The following is a 19,540-nucleotide window of genomic DNA, read 5'->3' on the forward strand; positions in this document are numbered from 1 at the left end:
CGCCAAACGTTGCATCCGGGCGAATGGTCTCTTCACCCAGAGGTATTTCTTCAAATTGTTCAAATGTGGGAACTTCCAGAAATAGATCTGATGGCGTCTCATCTAAACAAGAGACCTCCCAGGTATCTGTCCAGATCCCGGGATCCTCAGGCGGAGGCAGTGGATGCATTATCACTTCCTTGGAAGTATCATCCTGCCTATATCTTTCCACCTCTAGTTCTTCTTCCAAGAGTAATCTCCAAGATTCTGAAGGAATGCTCGTTTGTTCTGCTAATAGCTCCGGCATGGCCTCACAGGTTTTGGTATGCGGATCTTGTCCGGATGGCCTCTTGCCAACCGTGGACTCTTCCGTTAAGACCAGACCTTCTGTCTCAAGGTCCTTTTTTCCATCAGGATCTGAAATCCTTAAATTTAAAGGTATGGAGATTGAACGCTTGATTCTTGGTCAAAGAGGTTTCTCTGACTCTGTGATTAATACTATGTTACAGGCTCGTAAATCTGTATCTAGAGAGATATATTATAGAGTCTGGAAGACTTATATTTCTTGGTGTCTTTCTCATCATTTTTCTTGGCATTCTTTTAGAATACCGAGAATATTACAGTTTCTTCAGGATGGTTTAGATAAGGGTTTGTCCGCAAGTTCCTTGAAAGGACAAATCTCTGCTCTTTCTGTTCTTTTTCACAGAAAGATTGCTATTCTTCCTGATATTCATTGTTTTGTACAAGCTTTGGTTCGTATAAAACCTGTCATTAAGTCAATTTCTCCTCCTTGGAGTTTGAATTTTGTTCTGGGGGCTCTTCAAGCTCCTCCATTTGAACCTATGCATTCATTGGACATTAAATTACTTTCTTGGAAAGTTTTGTTCCTTTTGGCCATCTCTTCTGCCAGAAGAGTTTCTGAGTTATCTGCTCTTTCTTGTGAGTCTCCTTTTCTGATTTTTCATCAGGATAAGGCGGTGTTGCGAACTTCTTTTGAATTTTTACCTAAAGTTGTGAATTCCAACAACATTAGTAGAGAAATTGTGGTTCCTTCATTATGTCCTAATCCTAAGAATTCTAAGGAGAAATCGTTGCATTCTTTGGATGTTGTTAGAGCTTTGAAATATTATGTTGAAGCTACTAAATCTTTCCGAAAGACTTCTAGTCTATTTGTTATCTTTTCCGGTTCTAGAAAAGGCCAGAAAGCTTCTGCCATTTCTTTGGCATCTTGGTTGAAATCTTTAATTCATCTTGCCTATGTTGAGTCGGGTAAAACTCCGCCTCAGAGGATTACAGCTCATTCTACTAGGTCAGTTTCTACTTCCTGGGCGTTTAGGAATGAAGCTTCGGTTGATCAGATTTGCAAAGCAGCAACTTGGTCCTCTTTGCATACTTTTACTGAATTCTACCATTTTGATGTATTTTCTTCTTCTGAAGCAGTTTTTGGTAGAAAAGTACTTCAGGCAGCGGTTTCAGTTTGAATCTTCTGCTTATGTTTTTCATTAAACTTTATTTTGGGTGTGGATTATTTTCAGCAGGAATTGGCTGTCTTTATTTTATCCCTCCCTCTCTAGTGACTCTTGTGTGGAAAGATCCACATCTTGGGTAATCATTATCCCATACGTCACTAGCTCATGGACTCTTGCTAATTACATGAAAGAAAACATAATTTATGTAAGAACTTACCTGATAAATTCATTTCTTTCATATTAGCAAGAGTCCATGAGGCCCGCCCTTTTTTGTGGTGGTTATGATTTTTTTGTATAAAGCACAATTATTCCAATTCCTTATTTTATATGCTTTCGCACTTTTTTCTTATCACCCCACTTCTTGGCTATTCGTTAAACTGAATTGTGGGTGTGGTGAGGGGTGTATTTATAGGCATTTTGAGGTTTGGGAAACTTTGCCCCTCCTGGTATGAATGTATATCCCATACGTCACTAGCTCATGGACTCTTGCTAATATGAAAGAAATGAATTTATCAGGTAAGTTCTTACATAAATTATGTTTTCTAACAGGAATATCAATCAAGAGATTGTTGTTCCATCGTTATGTCCTAATCCTTCTTCAAAGAAGGAACGTCTTTTGCATAATCTAGACATGGTCCGTGCCCTGAAGTTCTACTTACAGGCAACTAAAGATTTTCGACAAACGTCTTCTCTGTTTGTCGTTTACTCTGGACAGAGGAGAGGTCAAAAGGCTTCGGCTACCTCTCTCTCTTTTTGGCTTTGTAGCATAATACGCTTAGCCTATGAGACTGCTGGACAGCTAGTCTCAACTAGAGCTGTGGCTTCCACCTGGGCCTTTAAGAATGAGGCCTCTGTTGAACAGATTTGCAAGGCTGCAACTTGGTCTTCACTTCATACTTTTTCCAAATTTTACAAATTTGACACTTTTGCTTCTTCGGATGCTGTTTTTGGGAGAAAGGTTCTACAGGCAGTGGTTCCTTCTGTTTAATGTTCCTGCCTTGTCCCTCCCATCATCCGTGTACTTTAGCTTTGGTATTGGTATCCCATAAGTAATGGATGACCCGTGGACTGAACACACTTAACATGAGAAAACATAATTTATGCTTACCTGATAAATTTATTTCTCTTGTAGTGTGTTCAGTCCACGGCCCGCCCTGTCTTTTTGAGGCAGGTTCTAAATTTTAAATTATAACTCCAGTCACCACTGCACCCTATAGTTTCTCCTTTCTCGTCTTGTTTCGGTCGAATGACTGGATATGACATGTGAGGGGAGGAGCTATATAGCAGCTCTGCTTGGGTGATCCTCTTGCAACTTCCTGTTGGGAAGGAGAATATATCCCATAAGTAATGGATGACCCGTGGACTGAACACACTACAAGAGAAATAAATTTATCAGGTAAGCATAAATTATGTTTCTTTCATATTGGCAAGAGTCCATGAGGCCCACCCTTTTTATGGTGGTTATGTTTATTTTGTATAAAAGCACAATTATATTTCCAGTTCCTCTTTTTGTATGCTTTTTTACTCTTTTTGTTATTACCTCACTACTTGACTATTCGTTAAACTGAGTTGTGGGTGTGGTGGGAGGTGTATTTATAGGCACTTTGCCCCCCCCCCCCTCCTCTGGTAGGAATGTATATCCCATACGTCACTAGCTCATGGACTCATGCCAATATGAAATAAATTCATTTATCAAATAAATTCTTACATAAATTATGTTTTTATGATTTGGATAGCACAAACAATTTTAAACAACTTTGCAATTTACTTCTAGTATCAAATTTACTTAATTTTCTTGTTTTACTTTGCTGAAAGAACAGCATTGCACTACTAGCAGCTAGCTGAACACATCTAGTTAGCCAATCACAAGAGACAAATCGCTAGCTAGCTCCCACTAGTGTAATATATAATGCATATTCTTTTTCAACAAAGGATACCAAAAGAACAAAGGACATTTGAAAATAGAAGTGAATTTAAAAGTGTCTTAAAATTACACACTCTATCTGATTCATGGAAGTTTAATTTCCTATCCCTTTAAATAAACTTGGCAGTATGTTGCAGTTATGTAGTAAAGTTAAAGCACAATATCTATATGGGGCTGCGTACATATATAACTGCTTTTTCGTAGTCCTGTAATCAAGAGTTCTTGTTGATGTTAGTTTCAATGTAGGGAATAAGAAAGAACTTATTTGGCTGTAGGGGGATACAAAGAAGAAAGATCCCAATCAGGAGAGGCAGAGCAGGAAGAACTTACAATATTTATACTGCATGTAGTTGTCCTCCAAAACATGTACTTGGCATCTATGTAGATAAAACAAGATGAAGCCATTGATACATTTGATTAAAACTGTGTACGTTGGATGGTGTGATGTAGAAGTGGAGAAGCAGGTAAACTGTGCCAGAAAGCTTGATGTGCCCTCATGGCCATGGCTTGGACAACGCTGGTTTAAGGATTACTTCTCAATGTTGTTGTCGCCAGGTATACGGTTCAGGAAAGTGGTGCTAGAGAAACTAGCAAATTAATAAATGAGAAACCGGGGAAGAAAGAGAGAGGAATACAGCACACAATTTGGATAGATAACACAAATTGCAGGACAATTGGGAGCTCTGGGTTAAGGGTAATGTAACATGCTAATGCATGTAATTCAGCAACTTGGTCTGATCTTGAAATACACAAACGTGTGTGTATATGTTAAAGATGAACAACCTTCATATTTTGTAATATCTTCTTTTTGTGTGAAATAGAAATAAGATTTCATACTTTGTGCCACATTCTATATCATAAAAATAATCGTTTACCTTGTTTCCTTATTCTGTGGTTAATAACATAAGAGTTTTGTAGATGCTTGACCTTGATATCTCATTAGTCTTTAAATGAAAGCTTAATTTCTCCAGACATGAAGTTAGTGTTCATTACAGCTCCAGTGTTTACATTCTGCAGTGCTAATGTAGTGTTTACATCAGGCTGTGTTATTATAGCATGCGCCTTATTAAACCAGGCAACCTAAGGGAGCTTATGTCCTGGACAGTTAGTCTGTAGAACAAGTATGCTTGATGCGTTTAAGCTAACATAGCACATTTGCAAGGATGATCTATGTTGTTATCTTTGACATGCTGGCATAAAAATGATAAATCAGATTTTATATTGAAGAGTGAAATGCAGAAAAAAATGATTAGGAGACGAGGCAATTCATATCAGCTATTACATTACATTTCCTATTATTATTCCTGTCTTCCCAGTCTAATCACACCTAATTATTCCTCTCATGATTTAAGTACCTGAACCCAAATCAGATGCTTTTCAAAGCACACTTACTTCGCAATGATAATTAGCCCCTTCATTTAATTTTGATGTATTTCTTAAGGACGTTGAGTCACAAAATATATAAAGTTTTAAAAAGAGTTTTTGACATGCTTAAGATACTATAATTTACATCTTAACAACCCTCTTTATTGTACAAATTATGTTTCTGTTCTTTTGCAGGAGAAAGTGTGCATATTTCATAAATCCTGCTTGACAAGTTGGCTGGAGGAGATTTGGCAAAAGCTACTTTCTGGCCATAGATTTCATTTCTAACACTCTTGTGTGATATTCTGTAACCATGCCAGCTTTATCGACTGGATCTGGAAGTGACACAGGTAAGCAAGGCTTGAAGGATTGCATGCGTTTTCTACAGGCCCACTGACTCCTTGGAAGCTTCATACTCTAGCAGCTGTAAATCTCTTTCACATAATGAATTAAAATTGTTTCGTACAAATATGTAGACTTATAAACACGCTACCTATAAACTATTTCCCTGCAGTCCAGTATCTTTTATCATCTGGAGCAAAAGTATGGAAACACTATAAAATAACATTGCATTAAGCGTTCTTACTACTGTTTTTGAGAGAGACTGCAAACCCCTCTCTCTACTGCACAGTAGATTATAGTGTTCTTTAAAGGGTCAGCTAATACAAGTGAATGGTTTTAATGGTTTATTTCATTATACTTTAATCATAGTACATATTGGAACCCTATCGCGCATCCGCATATGGGCAAATTTGTGAAAAACAAACAAACAAGTGGCTTGCGGTAGCAATTAGCACTTATAAAATTAACCAGAGATCAGATCTCTGGTTGATTTTATATAATGTAAAAAGTGTATAATGATTGCGCAAACAATGCTAAAGTTGGAATATGTAATATTTAAAAATAACCAGTGTGACTGGTCAGTAAACTTTAAATAAGGTCATAAAGATAAATACAAATTTGTGCTTAGTGTAATGAGTCTAACATATATTTTTTTGCACATTGATTTAATTGTACACATAGAAGTATGCAAAAATGTGCAATACAAGTGTGATAAATACCCAACTGAATTATACTGCGATTATCCGTATGTTCCTTAAAAAGTCAATACATGTGTCCTCCAAAAATACATATAATATCCAAAATCTAATACATTTATTCAATATACAATTTTTTTTTTTTAAAAAGTTGATACGTTAATACAAGGATACAAAGTATAAATGCGGCCGCAGTTTAAATATAAAACTGACAATAAAATTAAATTAATTACACATAATATAAAAACACAAAAGAGCCTAGGAACAAGTGATATGAAAAATGTCCGGTATACAAATCCTATCATAGAAGGAATACAAAATGTCCCAGAAGAGATGTAGCCAAACTCGGAGCTCACAATTCCGATAAGGTTTCTGTTGATAGGAAAGAGTAAGAAATCTAAGTTAAAAAAATCAAAGGGGTCCTCTTCTTTCTTCATCAGATTTAAGTCAAAATACATCAGCGGCTCCTCTGGTCCCCGGCAGTGGGGGTAACCCTTGTATCTAAGCCTCTGCTGACTGCCTCCTTATCTCAGTTTTTTTGACAGACTTGCCTTGACTTGATTTTATAAATGTGCCCCAAATGCACCCAAAATACAGTGTAGTTTATTTTATTAAAAATCTGCCTCTTTATTTTTTAATAAAATAACTGCACTAGGCAGTATTTTGGGGTAAAGTTGGTGGGAGTTGGGTGTTAGAAAAAAATAAAAAGGCACTTAAAAGTTCCTTTACTTTGCGGTTTATAGGAACTTTGTGTTCCCTGTAAATATATATGCATATGCTTATATACATATATATTTATGTGTTACTATGTATATATATACACATATTAACACATAAATATATATGTATATAGTCATATACATATATATTTATATTTGCTATCATCGCTGCGCTTCTTACCCCCTTAATTGTGCTTGGTTTCTCTGCAGTCTGATGGCATCAGAACGAGGCACCCATTTGAGCCTATGGAAGCATACTCTTGTAAGCGCAATGCTTCCTAGCAATGTAAATGCGATTGCTGACAACTTGTAATACCAGCTCACACTAGCGTGCACTGTTATTACTCAGTGGATCGTAAATATCTTTTTCCCGAAAGCGATATTTAGCTCTCCAATTGTATTCTAGCCCATTATTGGTAGCATGACACACACATGTATTGAAATGAGAATGCACCCTATAATTGACAAAGAAACCAAACTATTTTCCTTTAGACGGACAGTAAACTCAAAATTAAACTTTCATATAATTTGTTAGAGTAAACCTATGTAGGCTCGTAAGAGCTCAGGAGTGTATATGTGTCTTTATCATTATATAGCAGCAGTGTTTGGAACAGTGCATAACATTGCTCAAAACATTGTTGCTAAAACTAAAGACACATTTATGTCCTGAGCTCATATGAGCTTACCTAGGTCTACTCTTCAACAAAGGAACAAAACAAATTTGATAATGGAAGTAAATTGGAAAGCTGTTTAAAATGGCATAGTGTCAAATCATAAAAGTTTAATTTCCTTCTTAATATGAGGAGAGTCCACGGCATCATTCCTTACTGTTGGGAAATACTGAACCTGGCCACCAGGAGGAGGCAAAGACACCCCAGCCAAAGGCTTAAATACTCCCCCTACTTCCCTCATATCCCAGTCATTCTTTGCCTTTCGTCACAGGAGGTTGGCAGAGAAGTGTCTGAAGATTCGGAGTAGTTCCTTATGAAGGGAAATGACTCTGGAGTTTTAAGTAGTCTTGTGAGCCTCTCAGTGAGAGCATTGACAAATGTTAGAGTCTGGAGATGCAGGGAGGTCTGCGAACCCATCCAGACTCATATTAACAGCTCCTAAGCAATCAGTGTTGAGTTTCACTGCCTGCTTCCATCACTCAAGTCCATGTCAGGAGCGACGCTACAAGGCTGTCAAACTTGAGAGGCTGTGTTTCTGTTCCATGGCATAGATTCCGGTAAGATTGTTTAATTTTTTTATACACATATAGTAACGCAAGAAGACAGGGTCACAGTGTGGCTCCTTTTATCTGTATGGAATCAAGGGTTAATATCTCCGGAGGGGGATTATTGAACAGGGGGATTAATCGCATAGTTTTATTTTTTTTATGATTTTGCTGCAATATGTGTGAGATGAGGCTCAGGCAGATGTTGGAACGTACAGAATTTACCTTTGTTTTTGGAAGCTGCACAGCCTGAAAGGTTTGGCACACTTTTTTCCTATTATAGCAGGGGCGGTCCTACATTGCACACCATGAGACTGGATGTGGTTACACTGATTTCTTCTTTCCCTGACCGTGCGGTTTACCAGAGAAGAAGCGTTTTCTCTGTTTGGCCTGGGTCATAGGAGGTGGTGAGTGCCCCAGCCATTGGGGATATAAAGATGCCATTTTATCCTTTTATTCAATAGTCTGCTTTATAAGCCCAAGCTATGGAGTATTCTGATGCGTTAGATGGTACTCCCTCTTTACCTAAGTCTAATACCTGTCTATATTGTGAGAAAGCCACGGTATACCCACCTACTCAATTATGTTCCACATGCCTTGATAAAGTAATCGTGTCAAAGAAGGTTAGTATGTTTGATACCACTGAGCCATCCACCTCTGAGAAGTCTTTGTCCCGTGAGGTGAGCACCTTACAGTCATCTCCTAATACACATGCAGCTTCTCCTAGCACTCCTAATCCTCCATCTGGAGGGGCCCTTTTACCGCCAGACTTACTGAGCAGTTACAAACGGCAGTGTCTGCGGGCTTTAGTGCTTTACCTTGCCCTGCTAAGTGCAAGCGAAAGATTAAATATTGCTATCCTTCCCAGGGGTCTTCTACTAGCTTATTGGATTTATCTGATACAAGATTATCCGATGATGAAGATGCCTCTGATTCTTCAGAGGGTGCTTTTTCTGGATCGGTATCTGCTGCCTCTAAGCCTCCAGCGGTGGAGGAATCAGACTTTAGATTTAGGATTGAACATTTACGTTTTCTACTAAAGGAAGTTTTGGCTACGTTAGAGGTTCCAGAGCCTAAATTGCCTGAGGAACCTTTGATTCCTAAATTAGATAAGGTCTATGAGGACAGGGTTGTTCCACAGACTTTCCTGGTTCCCGTAAAGATAGCAAACATTTTTAAGAATGAATAGGAAAGAATTGGTTCTTCTTTTTCCCCTTCTTCCTTTAAAAAATTGTTCCCGATTCCAGACTCTCAATTGGAGTTGTGGGGTTTCATCCCCAAGGTGGATGGCGCTATCTCCACTCCTGCTAAATGCACTACTATCTCGCTTGAGGATAGTTTGTCATTTAAAGAGCCCATGGATAAGAAAATAGAAACTCTGTTAAGAAAGATGTTTCAGCATACGTATATTTGTTTCAACCGGCAGCAGCTGTTGCTGCGGTTGCTGGAGCAGCTACCTACTGGTGCAACTCCTTATCTGAGTTGATCGAGGTGGAGGGTCCCTTTGACGTGATCCAAGAAAGAATTAAGGCCTTAAGGGTGGCTAATTCTTTTATTTGTGATGCAAAAATGCAGATTATTCACCTGAATGCCAAGGCTTCAGGTTCTTCTGTTCAAGCCCGTAGGGCACTCTAGCTGAAGTCCTGGTCTGTGGACATGTCTTCAAAGTCAAGACTTCTTTCCCTCCCATTTAAGGAAAAACTGTATTTGGTCCAGGCCTGGACTCCATTATCTCCACAGTTACTGGAGGCAAAGGTGCTTTCTTTCATGTAATTAGCAAGAGTCCATGAGCTAGTGACGTATGGGATATACATTCCTACCAGGAGGGGCAAAGTTTCCCAAACCTCAAAATGCCTATAAATACACCCCTCACCACATCCACAAATCAGTTTTACAAACTTTGCCTCCCATGGAGGTGGTGAAGTAAGTTTGTGCTAGATTCTTCGTTGATATGCGCTTCGCAGCAGGCTGGAGCCCGGTTTTCCTTTCAGTGTGCAGTGAATGTCAGAGGGATGTGAAGAGAGTATTGCCTATTTGAATTCAATGATCTCCTTCTACGGAGTCTATTTCATAGGTTCTCTGTTATTGGTCGTAGAGATTCATCTCTTACCTCACTTTTCAGATCGACGATATACTCTTATATATACCATTACCTCTACTGATTCTCGTTTCAGTACTGGTTTGGCTTTCTACTACATGTAGATGAGTGTCCTGGGGTAAGTAAGTCTTATTTTGTGACACTCTAAGCTATGGTTGGGCACTTTTATATAAAGTTCTAAATATATGTGTTTAAACATTTATTTGCCTTGATTCAGGATGTTCAATATTCCTTATTTCAGACAGTCAGTTTCATTATTTGGGATCATGCATATGAATAATCAATTTTTCTTACCTTAAAATTTGACTTTTTTCCTGTTAGGCTCACGGGGGCTGAAAATGCTTCTCTTTATTGCGTCATTTTTGGCGCGGACTTTTTTGGTGCAAAAATTTTGTCATTTCCGGCGCCATACTTGTCGCCGGAAGTTGCGTAATTTTTTTGACGTTTTTGTGCCAAAAATGTCGGCGTCACCGGATGTGGCGTCATTTTTGGCGCTTAAAGCATTTAGGCGCCAAATAATGTGGGCGTCTTTTTTGGCGCCAAAAAATATGGGCGTCATTATTGTCTCCACATTATTTAAGTCTCATTGCTTATTTGCTTCTGGTTGCTAGAAGCTTGTTCATTGGCATTTTTTCCCATTCCTGAAAATGTCATTTAAGGAATTTGATCAATTTTGCTTTATATGTTGTTTTTTCTATTACATATTGCAAGATGTCTCAGATTGACCCTGAATCAGAAGATACTTCTGGAAAATTGCTGCCTGATGCTGGATCTACCAAAGTTAAGTGTATTTGTTGTAAACTTGTGGTAACTGTTCCTCCGGCTGTTGTTTGTAATGAATGTCATGACAAACTTGTTAATGCAGATAATATTTCCTTTAGTAATGTTCCATTACCTGTTGCTGTTCCATCAACATCTAATATTCAGGGTGTTCCTGTTAACATAAGATATTTTGTTTCTAAATCTATTAAGAAGGCTATGTCTGTTATTCCTCCTTCCAGTAAACGTAAAAGGTCTTTTAAAACTTCTCATTTTTCAGATGAGTTTTTAAATGAACACCATCATTCTGATTCTGTTTCTGATAATGATTTTTCTGGTTCAGAGGATTCTGTTTCAGAGGTTGATACTGATAAATCTTCATATTTATTCAAAATGGAATTTATTCGTTCTTTACTTAAAGAACTTTTAATTGCATTAGAAATAGAGGATTCTGGTCCTCTTGATACTAAATCTAAACGTTTGAATACGGTTTTTAAACCTCCTGTAGTAATTCCGGAGGTTTTTCCCGTCCCTGATGCTATTTCTGAAGTAATTTCCAGGGAATGGAATAATTTGGGTAATTCATTTACTCCTTCTAAACGGATTAAGCAATTATATCCTGTGCCATCTGACATATTAGAGTTTTGGGACAAAATCCCTAAGGTTGATGGGGCTATCTCTACTCTTGCTAAACGTACTACTATTCCTACGGCAGATAGTACTTCCTTTAAGGATCCTTTAGATAGGAAAATTGAATCCTTTCTAAGAAAAGCTTACTTATGTTCAGGTAATCTTCTTAGACCTGCTATATCTTTGGCGGATGTTGCTGCAGCCTCAACTTTCTGGTTGGAAGCGTTAGCACAACAAGTAACAGATCATAATACTCATAGCATTGTTAATCTTCTTCAACATGCTAATAACTTTATTTGTGATGCCATCTTTGATATCATTAGGGTTGATGTCAAGTATATGTCTTTAGCTATTTTAGCTAGAAGAGCTTTATGGCTTAAAACTTGGAATGCTGATATGTCTTCTAAGTCAACTTTGTTTTCCCTTTCTTTCCAGGGTAATAAATTGTTTGGTTCACAGTTGGATTCTATTATTTCAACTGTTACTGGGGGGAAAGGAACTTTTTTACCACAGGATAAAACATCTAAAGGTAAATTTAGGTCTGTTAATCGTTTTCGTTCCTTTCGTCACAATAAGGAACAAAAACCTGATCCTTCCCCTACAGGAGCGGTATCAGTTTGGAAACCATCTCCAGTCTGGAATAAATCCAAGCCTTTTAGAAAGCCAAAGTCAGCTCCCAAGTCCACATGAAGGTGCGGCCCTCATTCCAGCCCAGCTGGTAGGGGTGCAGATTACGATTTTTCAAAGAAATTTGGATCAATTTGATTCACAATCTTTGGATTCAGAATATTGTTTCACAAGGGTACAGAATAGGCTTCAAGATGAGGCCTCCTGCAAGAAGATTTTTTCTTTCCCGTGTCCCAATAAATCCAGTGAAGGCTCAAGCATTTCTGAAATGTGTTTCAGATCTAGAGTTGGCTGGAGTAATTGTGCCAGTTCCAGTTTTGGAACAGGGGCTGGGGTTTTACTCAAATCTCTTCATTGTACTAAAGAAGGAGAATTCCTTCAGACCAGTTCTGGATTTAAAAATATTGAATCGTTATGTAAGGATACCAACATTCAAAATGGTAACTATAAGGACTATTATGCCTTTTTGTTCAGCAAGGGCATTATATGTCCACAATAGATTTACAAGATGCATATCTGCATATTCCGATTCATCCAGATCACTATCAGTTTCTGAGATTCTCTTTTCTAGACAAGCATTACCAGTTTGTGGCTCTGCCGTTTGGCCTAGCAACAGCTCCAAGGATTTTTACAAAGGTTCTCGGTGCCCTTCTATCTGTAATCAGAGAACAGGGTATTGTGGTATTTCCTTATTTGGACGTTATCTTGGTACTTGCTCAGTCTTCACATTTAGCAGAATCTCATACGAATCGACTTGTATCGTTTCTTCGAGAACATGGTTGGAGGATCAATTTACCAAAGAGTTTGTTGATTACTCAGACAAGGGTAACCTTTTTAGGTTTCCAGATAGATTCAGTGTCCATGACTCTGTCGCTGACGGACAAGAGACGTCTAAAATTGGTTTCAGCTTGTCGAAACCTTCAGTCTCAATCATTCCGTTCGGTAGCCTTATGCATGGAAATTCTAGGTCTTATAACTGCTGCATCGGACGCGATCCCCTTTGCTCATTTTCACATGCGACCTCTTCAGCTCTGTATGCTGAACCAGTGGTGCAGGGATTATACAAAGATATCACAATTAATATCTTTAAAACCGATTGTACGACACTCTCTGACGTGGTGGACAGACCACCATCGTTTAGTTCAGGGGGCTTCTTTTGTTCTTCCGACCTGGACTGTGATCTCAACAGATGCAAGTCTGACAGGTTGGGGAGCAGTATGGGGGTCTCTGACAGCACAAGGGGTTTGGGAATCTCAGGAGGCGAGATTACCAATCATCATTTTGGAACTCCGTGCGATTTTCAGAGCTCTTCAGTTGTGGCCTCTTCTAAAGAGAGAGTCGTTCATTTGTTTTCAGACGGACAATGTCACAACCGTGGCATATGTCAATCATCAAGGAGGGACTCACAGTCCTCTGGCTATGAAAGAAGTATCTTGAATACTTGTATGGGCGGAATCCAGCTCCTGTCTAATTTCTGCGGTTCATATCCCAGGTATAGACAATTGGGAAGCGGATTATCTCAGTCGCCAAACATTACATCCGGGCAAATGGTCTCTTCACCCAGAGGTATTTCTTCAGATTGTCCAAATGTGGTGACTTCCAGAAATAGATCTTATGGCTTCTCATCTAAACAAGAAGCTTCTCAGGTATCTGTCCAGATCCAGGGATCCTCAGGCGGAAGCAGTGGATGCATTGTCACTTCCTTGGAAGTATCATCCTGCCTATATCTTTCCGCCTCTAGTTCTTCTTCCAAGAGTGATTTCCAAGATTCTAAAGGAGCATTCGTTTGCTCTGCTGGTGGCTCCAGCATGGCCTCACAGGTTTTGGTATGCAGATCTTGTCAGGATGGCTACTTGCCAACCGTGGACTCTTCCATTAAGACCAGACCTTCTATCGCAAGGTCCTTTTTTCCATCAGGATCTCAAATCCTTAAATTTGAAGGTATGGAGATTGAACGCTTGATTCTCAGTCATAGAGGTTTCTCTGACTCCGTAATTAATACTATGTTACAGGCTCGTAAATCTGTATCTAGGAAGATATATTATCGAGTCTGGAAGGCTTACATTTCTTGGTGTTCTTCTCATCATTTTTCTTGGCATTCTTTTAGAATTCCTAGAATTTTACAGTTTCTTCAGGATGGTTTGGATAAAGGTTTGTCTGCAAGTTCCTTGAAAGGACAAATCTCTGCTCTTTCTGTTCTTTTTCACAGAAAGATTGCTAATCTTCCTGATATTCATTGTTTTGTTCAGGCTCTGGTTCGTATAAAACCTGTCATTAAGTCAATTTCTCCTCCTTGGAGTTTGAATTTGGTTCTGGGGGCTCTTCAAACTCCTCCGTTTGAACCTATGCATTCGCTGGATATTAAATTACTTTCTTGGAAAGTTTTGCTTCTTTTGGCCATCTCTTCTGCTAGAAGAGTTTCTGAATTATCTGCTCTTTCTTGTGAGTCTCCTTTTTTGATTTTTCATCAGGATAAGGCGGTGTTGCGAACTTCATTTAAATTTTTACCTAAGGTTGTGAATTCAAACAACATTAGTAGAGAAATTGTGGTTCCTTCATTGTGTCCTAATCCTAAGAACTCTAAGGAAAGATCGTTGCATTCTTTGGATGTAGTTAGAGCTTTGAAATATTATGTTGAAGCTACTAAAGATTTCCGAAAGACTTCTAGTCTATTTTTTATCTTTTCTGGTTCTAGGAAAGGTCAGAAGGCTTCTGCCATTTCTTTGGCATCTTGGTTAAAGTCTTTGATTCATCATGCTTATGTTGAGTCGGGTAGAACTCCGCCTCAAAGGATTACAGCTCATTCGACTAGGTCAGTCTCTACTTCCTGGGCGTTTAGGAATGAAGCTTTGGTTGATCAGATTGGCAAAGCAGCAACTTGGTCTTCTTTGCATACTTTTACTAAATTCTATCATTTTGATGTGTTTTCTTCTTCTGAAGCAGTCTTTGGTAGAAAAGTACTTCAGGCAGCTGTTTGTTTGATTCTTCTGCTTATAATTTCAGTTTTTTTCATTATATGATTTAAACTTTTTTTTGGGGTGTGGATTATTTTTCAGCGGAATTGGTTGTCTTTATTTTATCCCTCCCTCTCTAGTGACTCTTGCGTGGAAGATCCACATCTTGGGTATTCATTATCCCATACGTCACTAGCTCATGGACTCTTGCTAATTACATGAAAGAAAACATAATTTATGTAAGAACTTACCTGATAAATTAATTTCTTTCATATTGGCAAGAGTCCATGAGGCCCACCCTTTTTGAGGTGGTTATGATTTTTTTGTATAAAGCACATTTATTCCAATTCCTTATTTTTTATGCTTTCACACTTTTTTCTTATCACCCCACTTCTTGGCTATTCATTAAACTGATTTGTGGGTGTGGTGAGGGGTGTATTTATAGGCATTTTGAGGTTTGGGTAACTTTGCCCCTCCTGGTAGGAATGTATATCCCATACGTCACTAGCTCATGGACTCTTGTTAATATGAAAGAAATGAATTTATCAGGTAAGTTCTTACATAAATTATGTTTTTTTACCGCAGGATTAAAACAAACCTAATTTCTTTCATGTAATTAGCAAGAGTCCATGAGCTAGTGACGTATGGGATATACATTCCTACCAGGAGGGGCAAAGTTCCCCAAACCTTAAAATGCCTATAAATACACCCCTCACCACACCCACAATTCAGTTTTACAAACTTTGCCTCCCATGGAGGTGGTGAAGTAAGTTGGTGCTAGATTCTACGTTGATATGCGCTTCGCAGCAGGTTGAAGCCCGGTTTTCCTCTCAGAGTGCAGTGAATGTCAGAGGGATGTGAAGAGAGTATTGCCTATTTGAATACCATGGTCTTCCTCTAGGGGATCTATTTCATAGGTTCTCTGTTATCGGTCGTAGAGATTTCTTCTCCTACCTCCCTTTTCAGATCGACAATATACTCTTATATACCATTACCTCTACTGATTCTCGTTTCAGTACTGGTTTGGCTATCTACTATATGTAGATGAGTGTCCTGGGGTAAGTAAGTCTTATTTTTTGTGACACTCTAGGCTATGGTTGGGCACTTTATATGTAAAGTTCTAAATATATGTCTTTAAACTTATATTTGCCATGATTAAGGATAATCAGTATTCCTTCATTCAGACTGTCAGTTTCATTATTTGGGATAATGCATATAAATATTTTTTCTTACCTTGAAAAATTTTCAATTGACTATTTTTTCCTGCAGGCTGTTAGGCTCGCGGGGGCAGAAAATGCTTCATTTAATTGCGTCATTTTTGGCGCAAACTTTTTTGGCGTAAAATTTGGTCACTTCCGGCGCCGTAGTTGATGCTGGAAGTTGTTCGTGGTTACGTCATTTTTGACGCATGTGTATTTAGACGGTTTTTTGCGCCAAAAAATGTGGGCGTCTGTTTCGGCGTCAGAAGATGTGACGTCATTTTTGGCGCCAAAAGATATGGGCGTTGTATTTGTCCCCAATAATGTGGGTTACATTATTTTAGTCTCATATTTTTTGCTGCTTCTGGTTGCTAGAGGCTTATTTATTTTGCATTTTTTCTCCCTTTCCTGAAACTGTCATTTAAGGAATTTGATAATTTTGCTTTATATGTTGTTTTTTTCTATTACATATTGCAAGATATCTCGTATTCTGTTCCTGAATTAAAACATGCTAACGGATTCCTGTTGAGTGATATCAGTCCTACCAAAGCTAAGTTCATTTATTTTAATATTATGAATGTTTATTTTTATCTATGGTTTGTAATAAGTTATCATGATAAGCTTTTACATGCAGAATCTATTAGTATTTATGCTTCATATATTGCTATTCTTTTTACATCTTATGTATAAGATATACTTAAATATTTATACGAATATTTTTCTGATTCTCTGTTAAAGGCTTTGTCTGACATCGCGCCTTCTAATAAAATTTTTAGGTCTTTTTCAAACTTCTTTAGTTTCAAATGACCAACAACATACTGAATTATCCTTCTCTGATGGTGTTTTTTTCTCATTCAGAATTATCTTCATCAGATATTGACACTAGCAAATCTACTTTTTTATTTTTTATTATTAGAGTACATTTGTCCTTTGTTTAAAAGGTGTTGATTATTTTGGATATTGAGGTAACTAGTTCTTTTTCAAGACTAGCTAACATTTTATTTCTGCTTATTGTTTCTTCTGTGTTTTCAGAGCTTTTTTTCCAGTTCCTGATTCTAGGGAATGGAATAGGCTGAGAATTTTCTTTTATTCCTTCTTCAAGGGTTTTAAATTATTTTCTTTGCCAGCAGTTAATTTCAGTTTTGAGGTTTCCCCAATTTAATGGGGCTATCTCTACTCCTGCTAAATATGCTATTGTTTCTATAGCAAAATAGTATTTATTTTCCTTTTAGATGGTTGTATCTTATTTAAGGAAAATTATTTATTTTCAGGCACTTTTCTTGGACCTGTGATTTATTTGGATGATGTTGCAATTGCTTCATTTTTTTGTTTGGATACTTTAAGATCAAGTATCAGATTATGATTTATTTAGCATTATTAAAGGGACAAAATCTACTGCTCATTTGAGGTTGCCGGTGAGGTAGCTCAGTTGGTAAATGCCCTGACTAAAAAAAAAAAGCCTGTTTAAAAGATCCAAGGTCACAGGCTCAAATCCTGGCAGTGCCGACTCATTTATTTATTATGCAAGTCCAGTGTGTTGACTGGTCCTTTAACTTAATTAACATGCTAATAATTTCATTTGTGTCTTCATTTTATTGAATATTTTCGCAAATGAGGTTTAATCTATGTCTTTAGCTGTTTTAGCTAGAAGAATTTTGTGATTTCCAAAAAATCCATATTTCTTTTTTTCCAAGATAATCAATTATTTGGTTCATAATTGGATTCAATTCTTAACTGTTACTCTGGGCTTCAAGATTGAGTTCTAAGACTAAAACTTAAAGCTTATATTAGTTTGGTTGTTCTTACTAAGGAACAAAATCCTAAATTCTTACTCAAGTAACATGTTTTTAATTGGAACTTTTTTTTAGTTCAAATTCAGCTCCCTAAATTTGCATGTATGTGCCGTATTCCAGCCTGGCTGGTAAGGGGCAGGTTAAGACTTTTTTGGAAATTTGTTTGGTTCTATTCGGTCCAAACTTCTTAGACTTTGGGTACAGAATAAGATTCAGAGTAAAACCATCTGTGAGAAGTCTTTTTTTTCTCTATCGTATTTCAGCTATTCCAGTAAGACTAACACTTTACTGAAGTGTGTTTCAGACTTATATGTTTTAGGTACTAGTGAAGCGTGGCTGGTCACCCGTTGGGGCTCAAGCGCTGCTCAGACCTAGAGTCTTCTGGGGTATTTATTCCAGTTCCATTTTTAGGAACTGGGTTTTGGGGTTTTATTCAAAACTATTCATTGTTCCAAAAATAGAAAATCTTTTGAATTGTCATATAAATGTACCATCTTTTAGAATGGTGTTTATATGGTCTATTCTGACTTTTTTGGTCAGTGATAGCATTATTTGTTTACATTAGATACAATAGATGCATATCTTCATTTTCTGTTTTCATTCAGATTATTTTTATTTTCTGAGATTCTCTTTTGTTTACAAGCATTACCAATTTGTTGCTTTTCCTTCCGGTCTAGCGACAGCTCTAAGAATCTTTTTAAGGTTCTCAGTGTTCGTTATTTGGACGGAATTGTGGTACTGGCTCAGTCTTTTCATTCTGTGGAATGTCATACGATTCAACTTTGTTGTTTCTTCAAGACATGGTTAGAGGATCTTTCTTTCATGTAATTAACAAGAGTCCATGAGCTAGTGACATATGGGATATACATTCCTACCAGGAGGGGCAAAGTTTCCCAAACCTTAAACTGCCTATAAATACACCCCTCACCACACCCACAAATCAGTTTTACAAACTTTGCCTCCAAGGGAGGTGGTGAAGTAAGTTTGTGCTAGATTCTTCGTTGATATGCGCTCCGCAGCAAGTTGGAGCCCGGTTTTCCTCTCAGCGTGCAGTGAATGTCAGAGGGATGTGAAGAGAGTATTGCCTATTGAATGCAGTGATCTCCTTCTACGGGGTCTATTTCATAAGGTTCTCTGTTATCGGTCGTAGAGATTCATCTCTTACCTCCCTTTTCAGATCGACGATATACTCTTATATTTACCATTACCTCTACTGATTCTCGTTTCAGTACTGGTTTGGCTTTCTACAAACATGTAGATGAGTGTCCTGGGGTAAGTAAGTCTTATTTTCTGTGACACTCTAAGCTATGGTTGGGCACTTTATTTATAAAGTTCTAAATATATGTATTCAAACATTTATTTGCCTTGACTCAGAATGTTCAACTTTCCTTATTTCTCCAACATAGGTGTGTCCGGTCCACGGCGTCATCCTTACTTGTGGGATATTCTCTTCCCCAACAGGAAATGGCAAAGAGCCCAGCAAAGCTGGTCACATGATCCCTCCTAGGCTCCGCCTACCCCAGTCATTCTCTTTGCCGTTGTACAGGCAACATCTCCACGGAGATGGCTTAGAGTTTTTTAGTGTTTAACTGTAGTTTTTCATTATTCAATCAAGAGTTTGTTATTTTCAAATAGTGCTGGTATGTACTATTTACTCAGAAACAGAAAAGAGATGAAGAATTCTGTTTGTATGAGGAAAATGATTTTAGCAACCGTAACTAAAATCCATGGCTGTTCCACACAGGACTGTTGAGAGCAATTAACTTCAGTT

General features: G+C 37.9%; 1 protein-coding gene across 1 annotated transcript in view; it reads left to right on the forward strand.

The window, feature by feature from the left end:
* MPP7 (MAGUK p55 scaffold protein 7) overlaps nucleotides 1-19,540 on the forward strand; it is a 1,181,171-nt gene that overhangs the window by 440,304 nt on the left and 721,327 nt on the right. Inside the window, exon 4 of the mRNA XM_053713897.1 lies at nucleotides 4,933-5,087. Coding sequence (XP_053569872.1) covers nucleotides 5,051-5,087 — 37 coding nt within the window. The 5' untranslated portion in view covers nucleotides 4,933-5,050. The remainder of the gene's footprint in view (nucleotides 1-4,932; nucleotides 5,088-19,540) is intronic.

Source organism: Bombina bombina, chromosome 5 (genome assembly GCF_027579735.1).
Source record: "Bombina bombina isolate aBomBom1 chromosome 5, aBomBom1.pri, whole genome shotgun sequence".
Taxonomy (NCBI): Eukaryota; Metazoa; Chordata; class Amphibia; order Anura; family Bombinatoridae; genus Bombina; species Bombina bombina.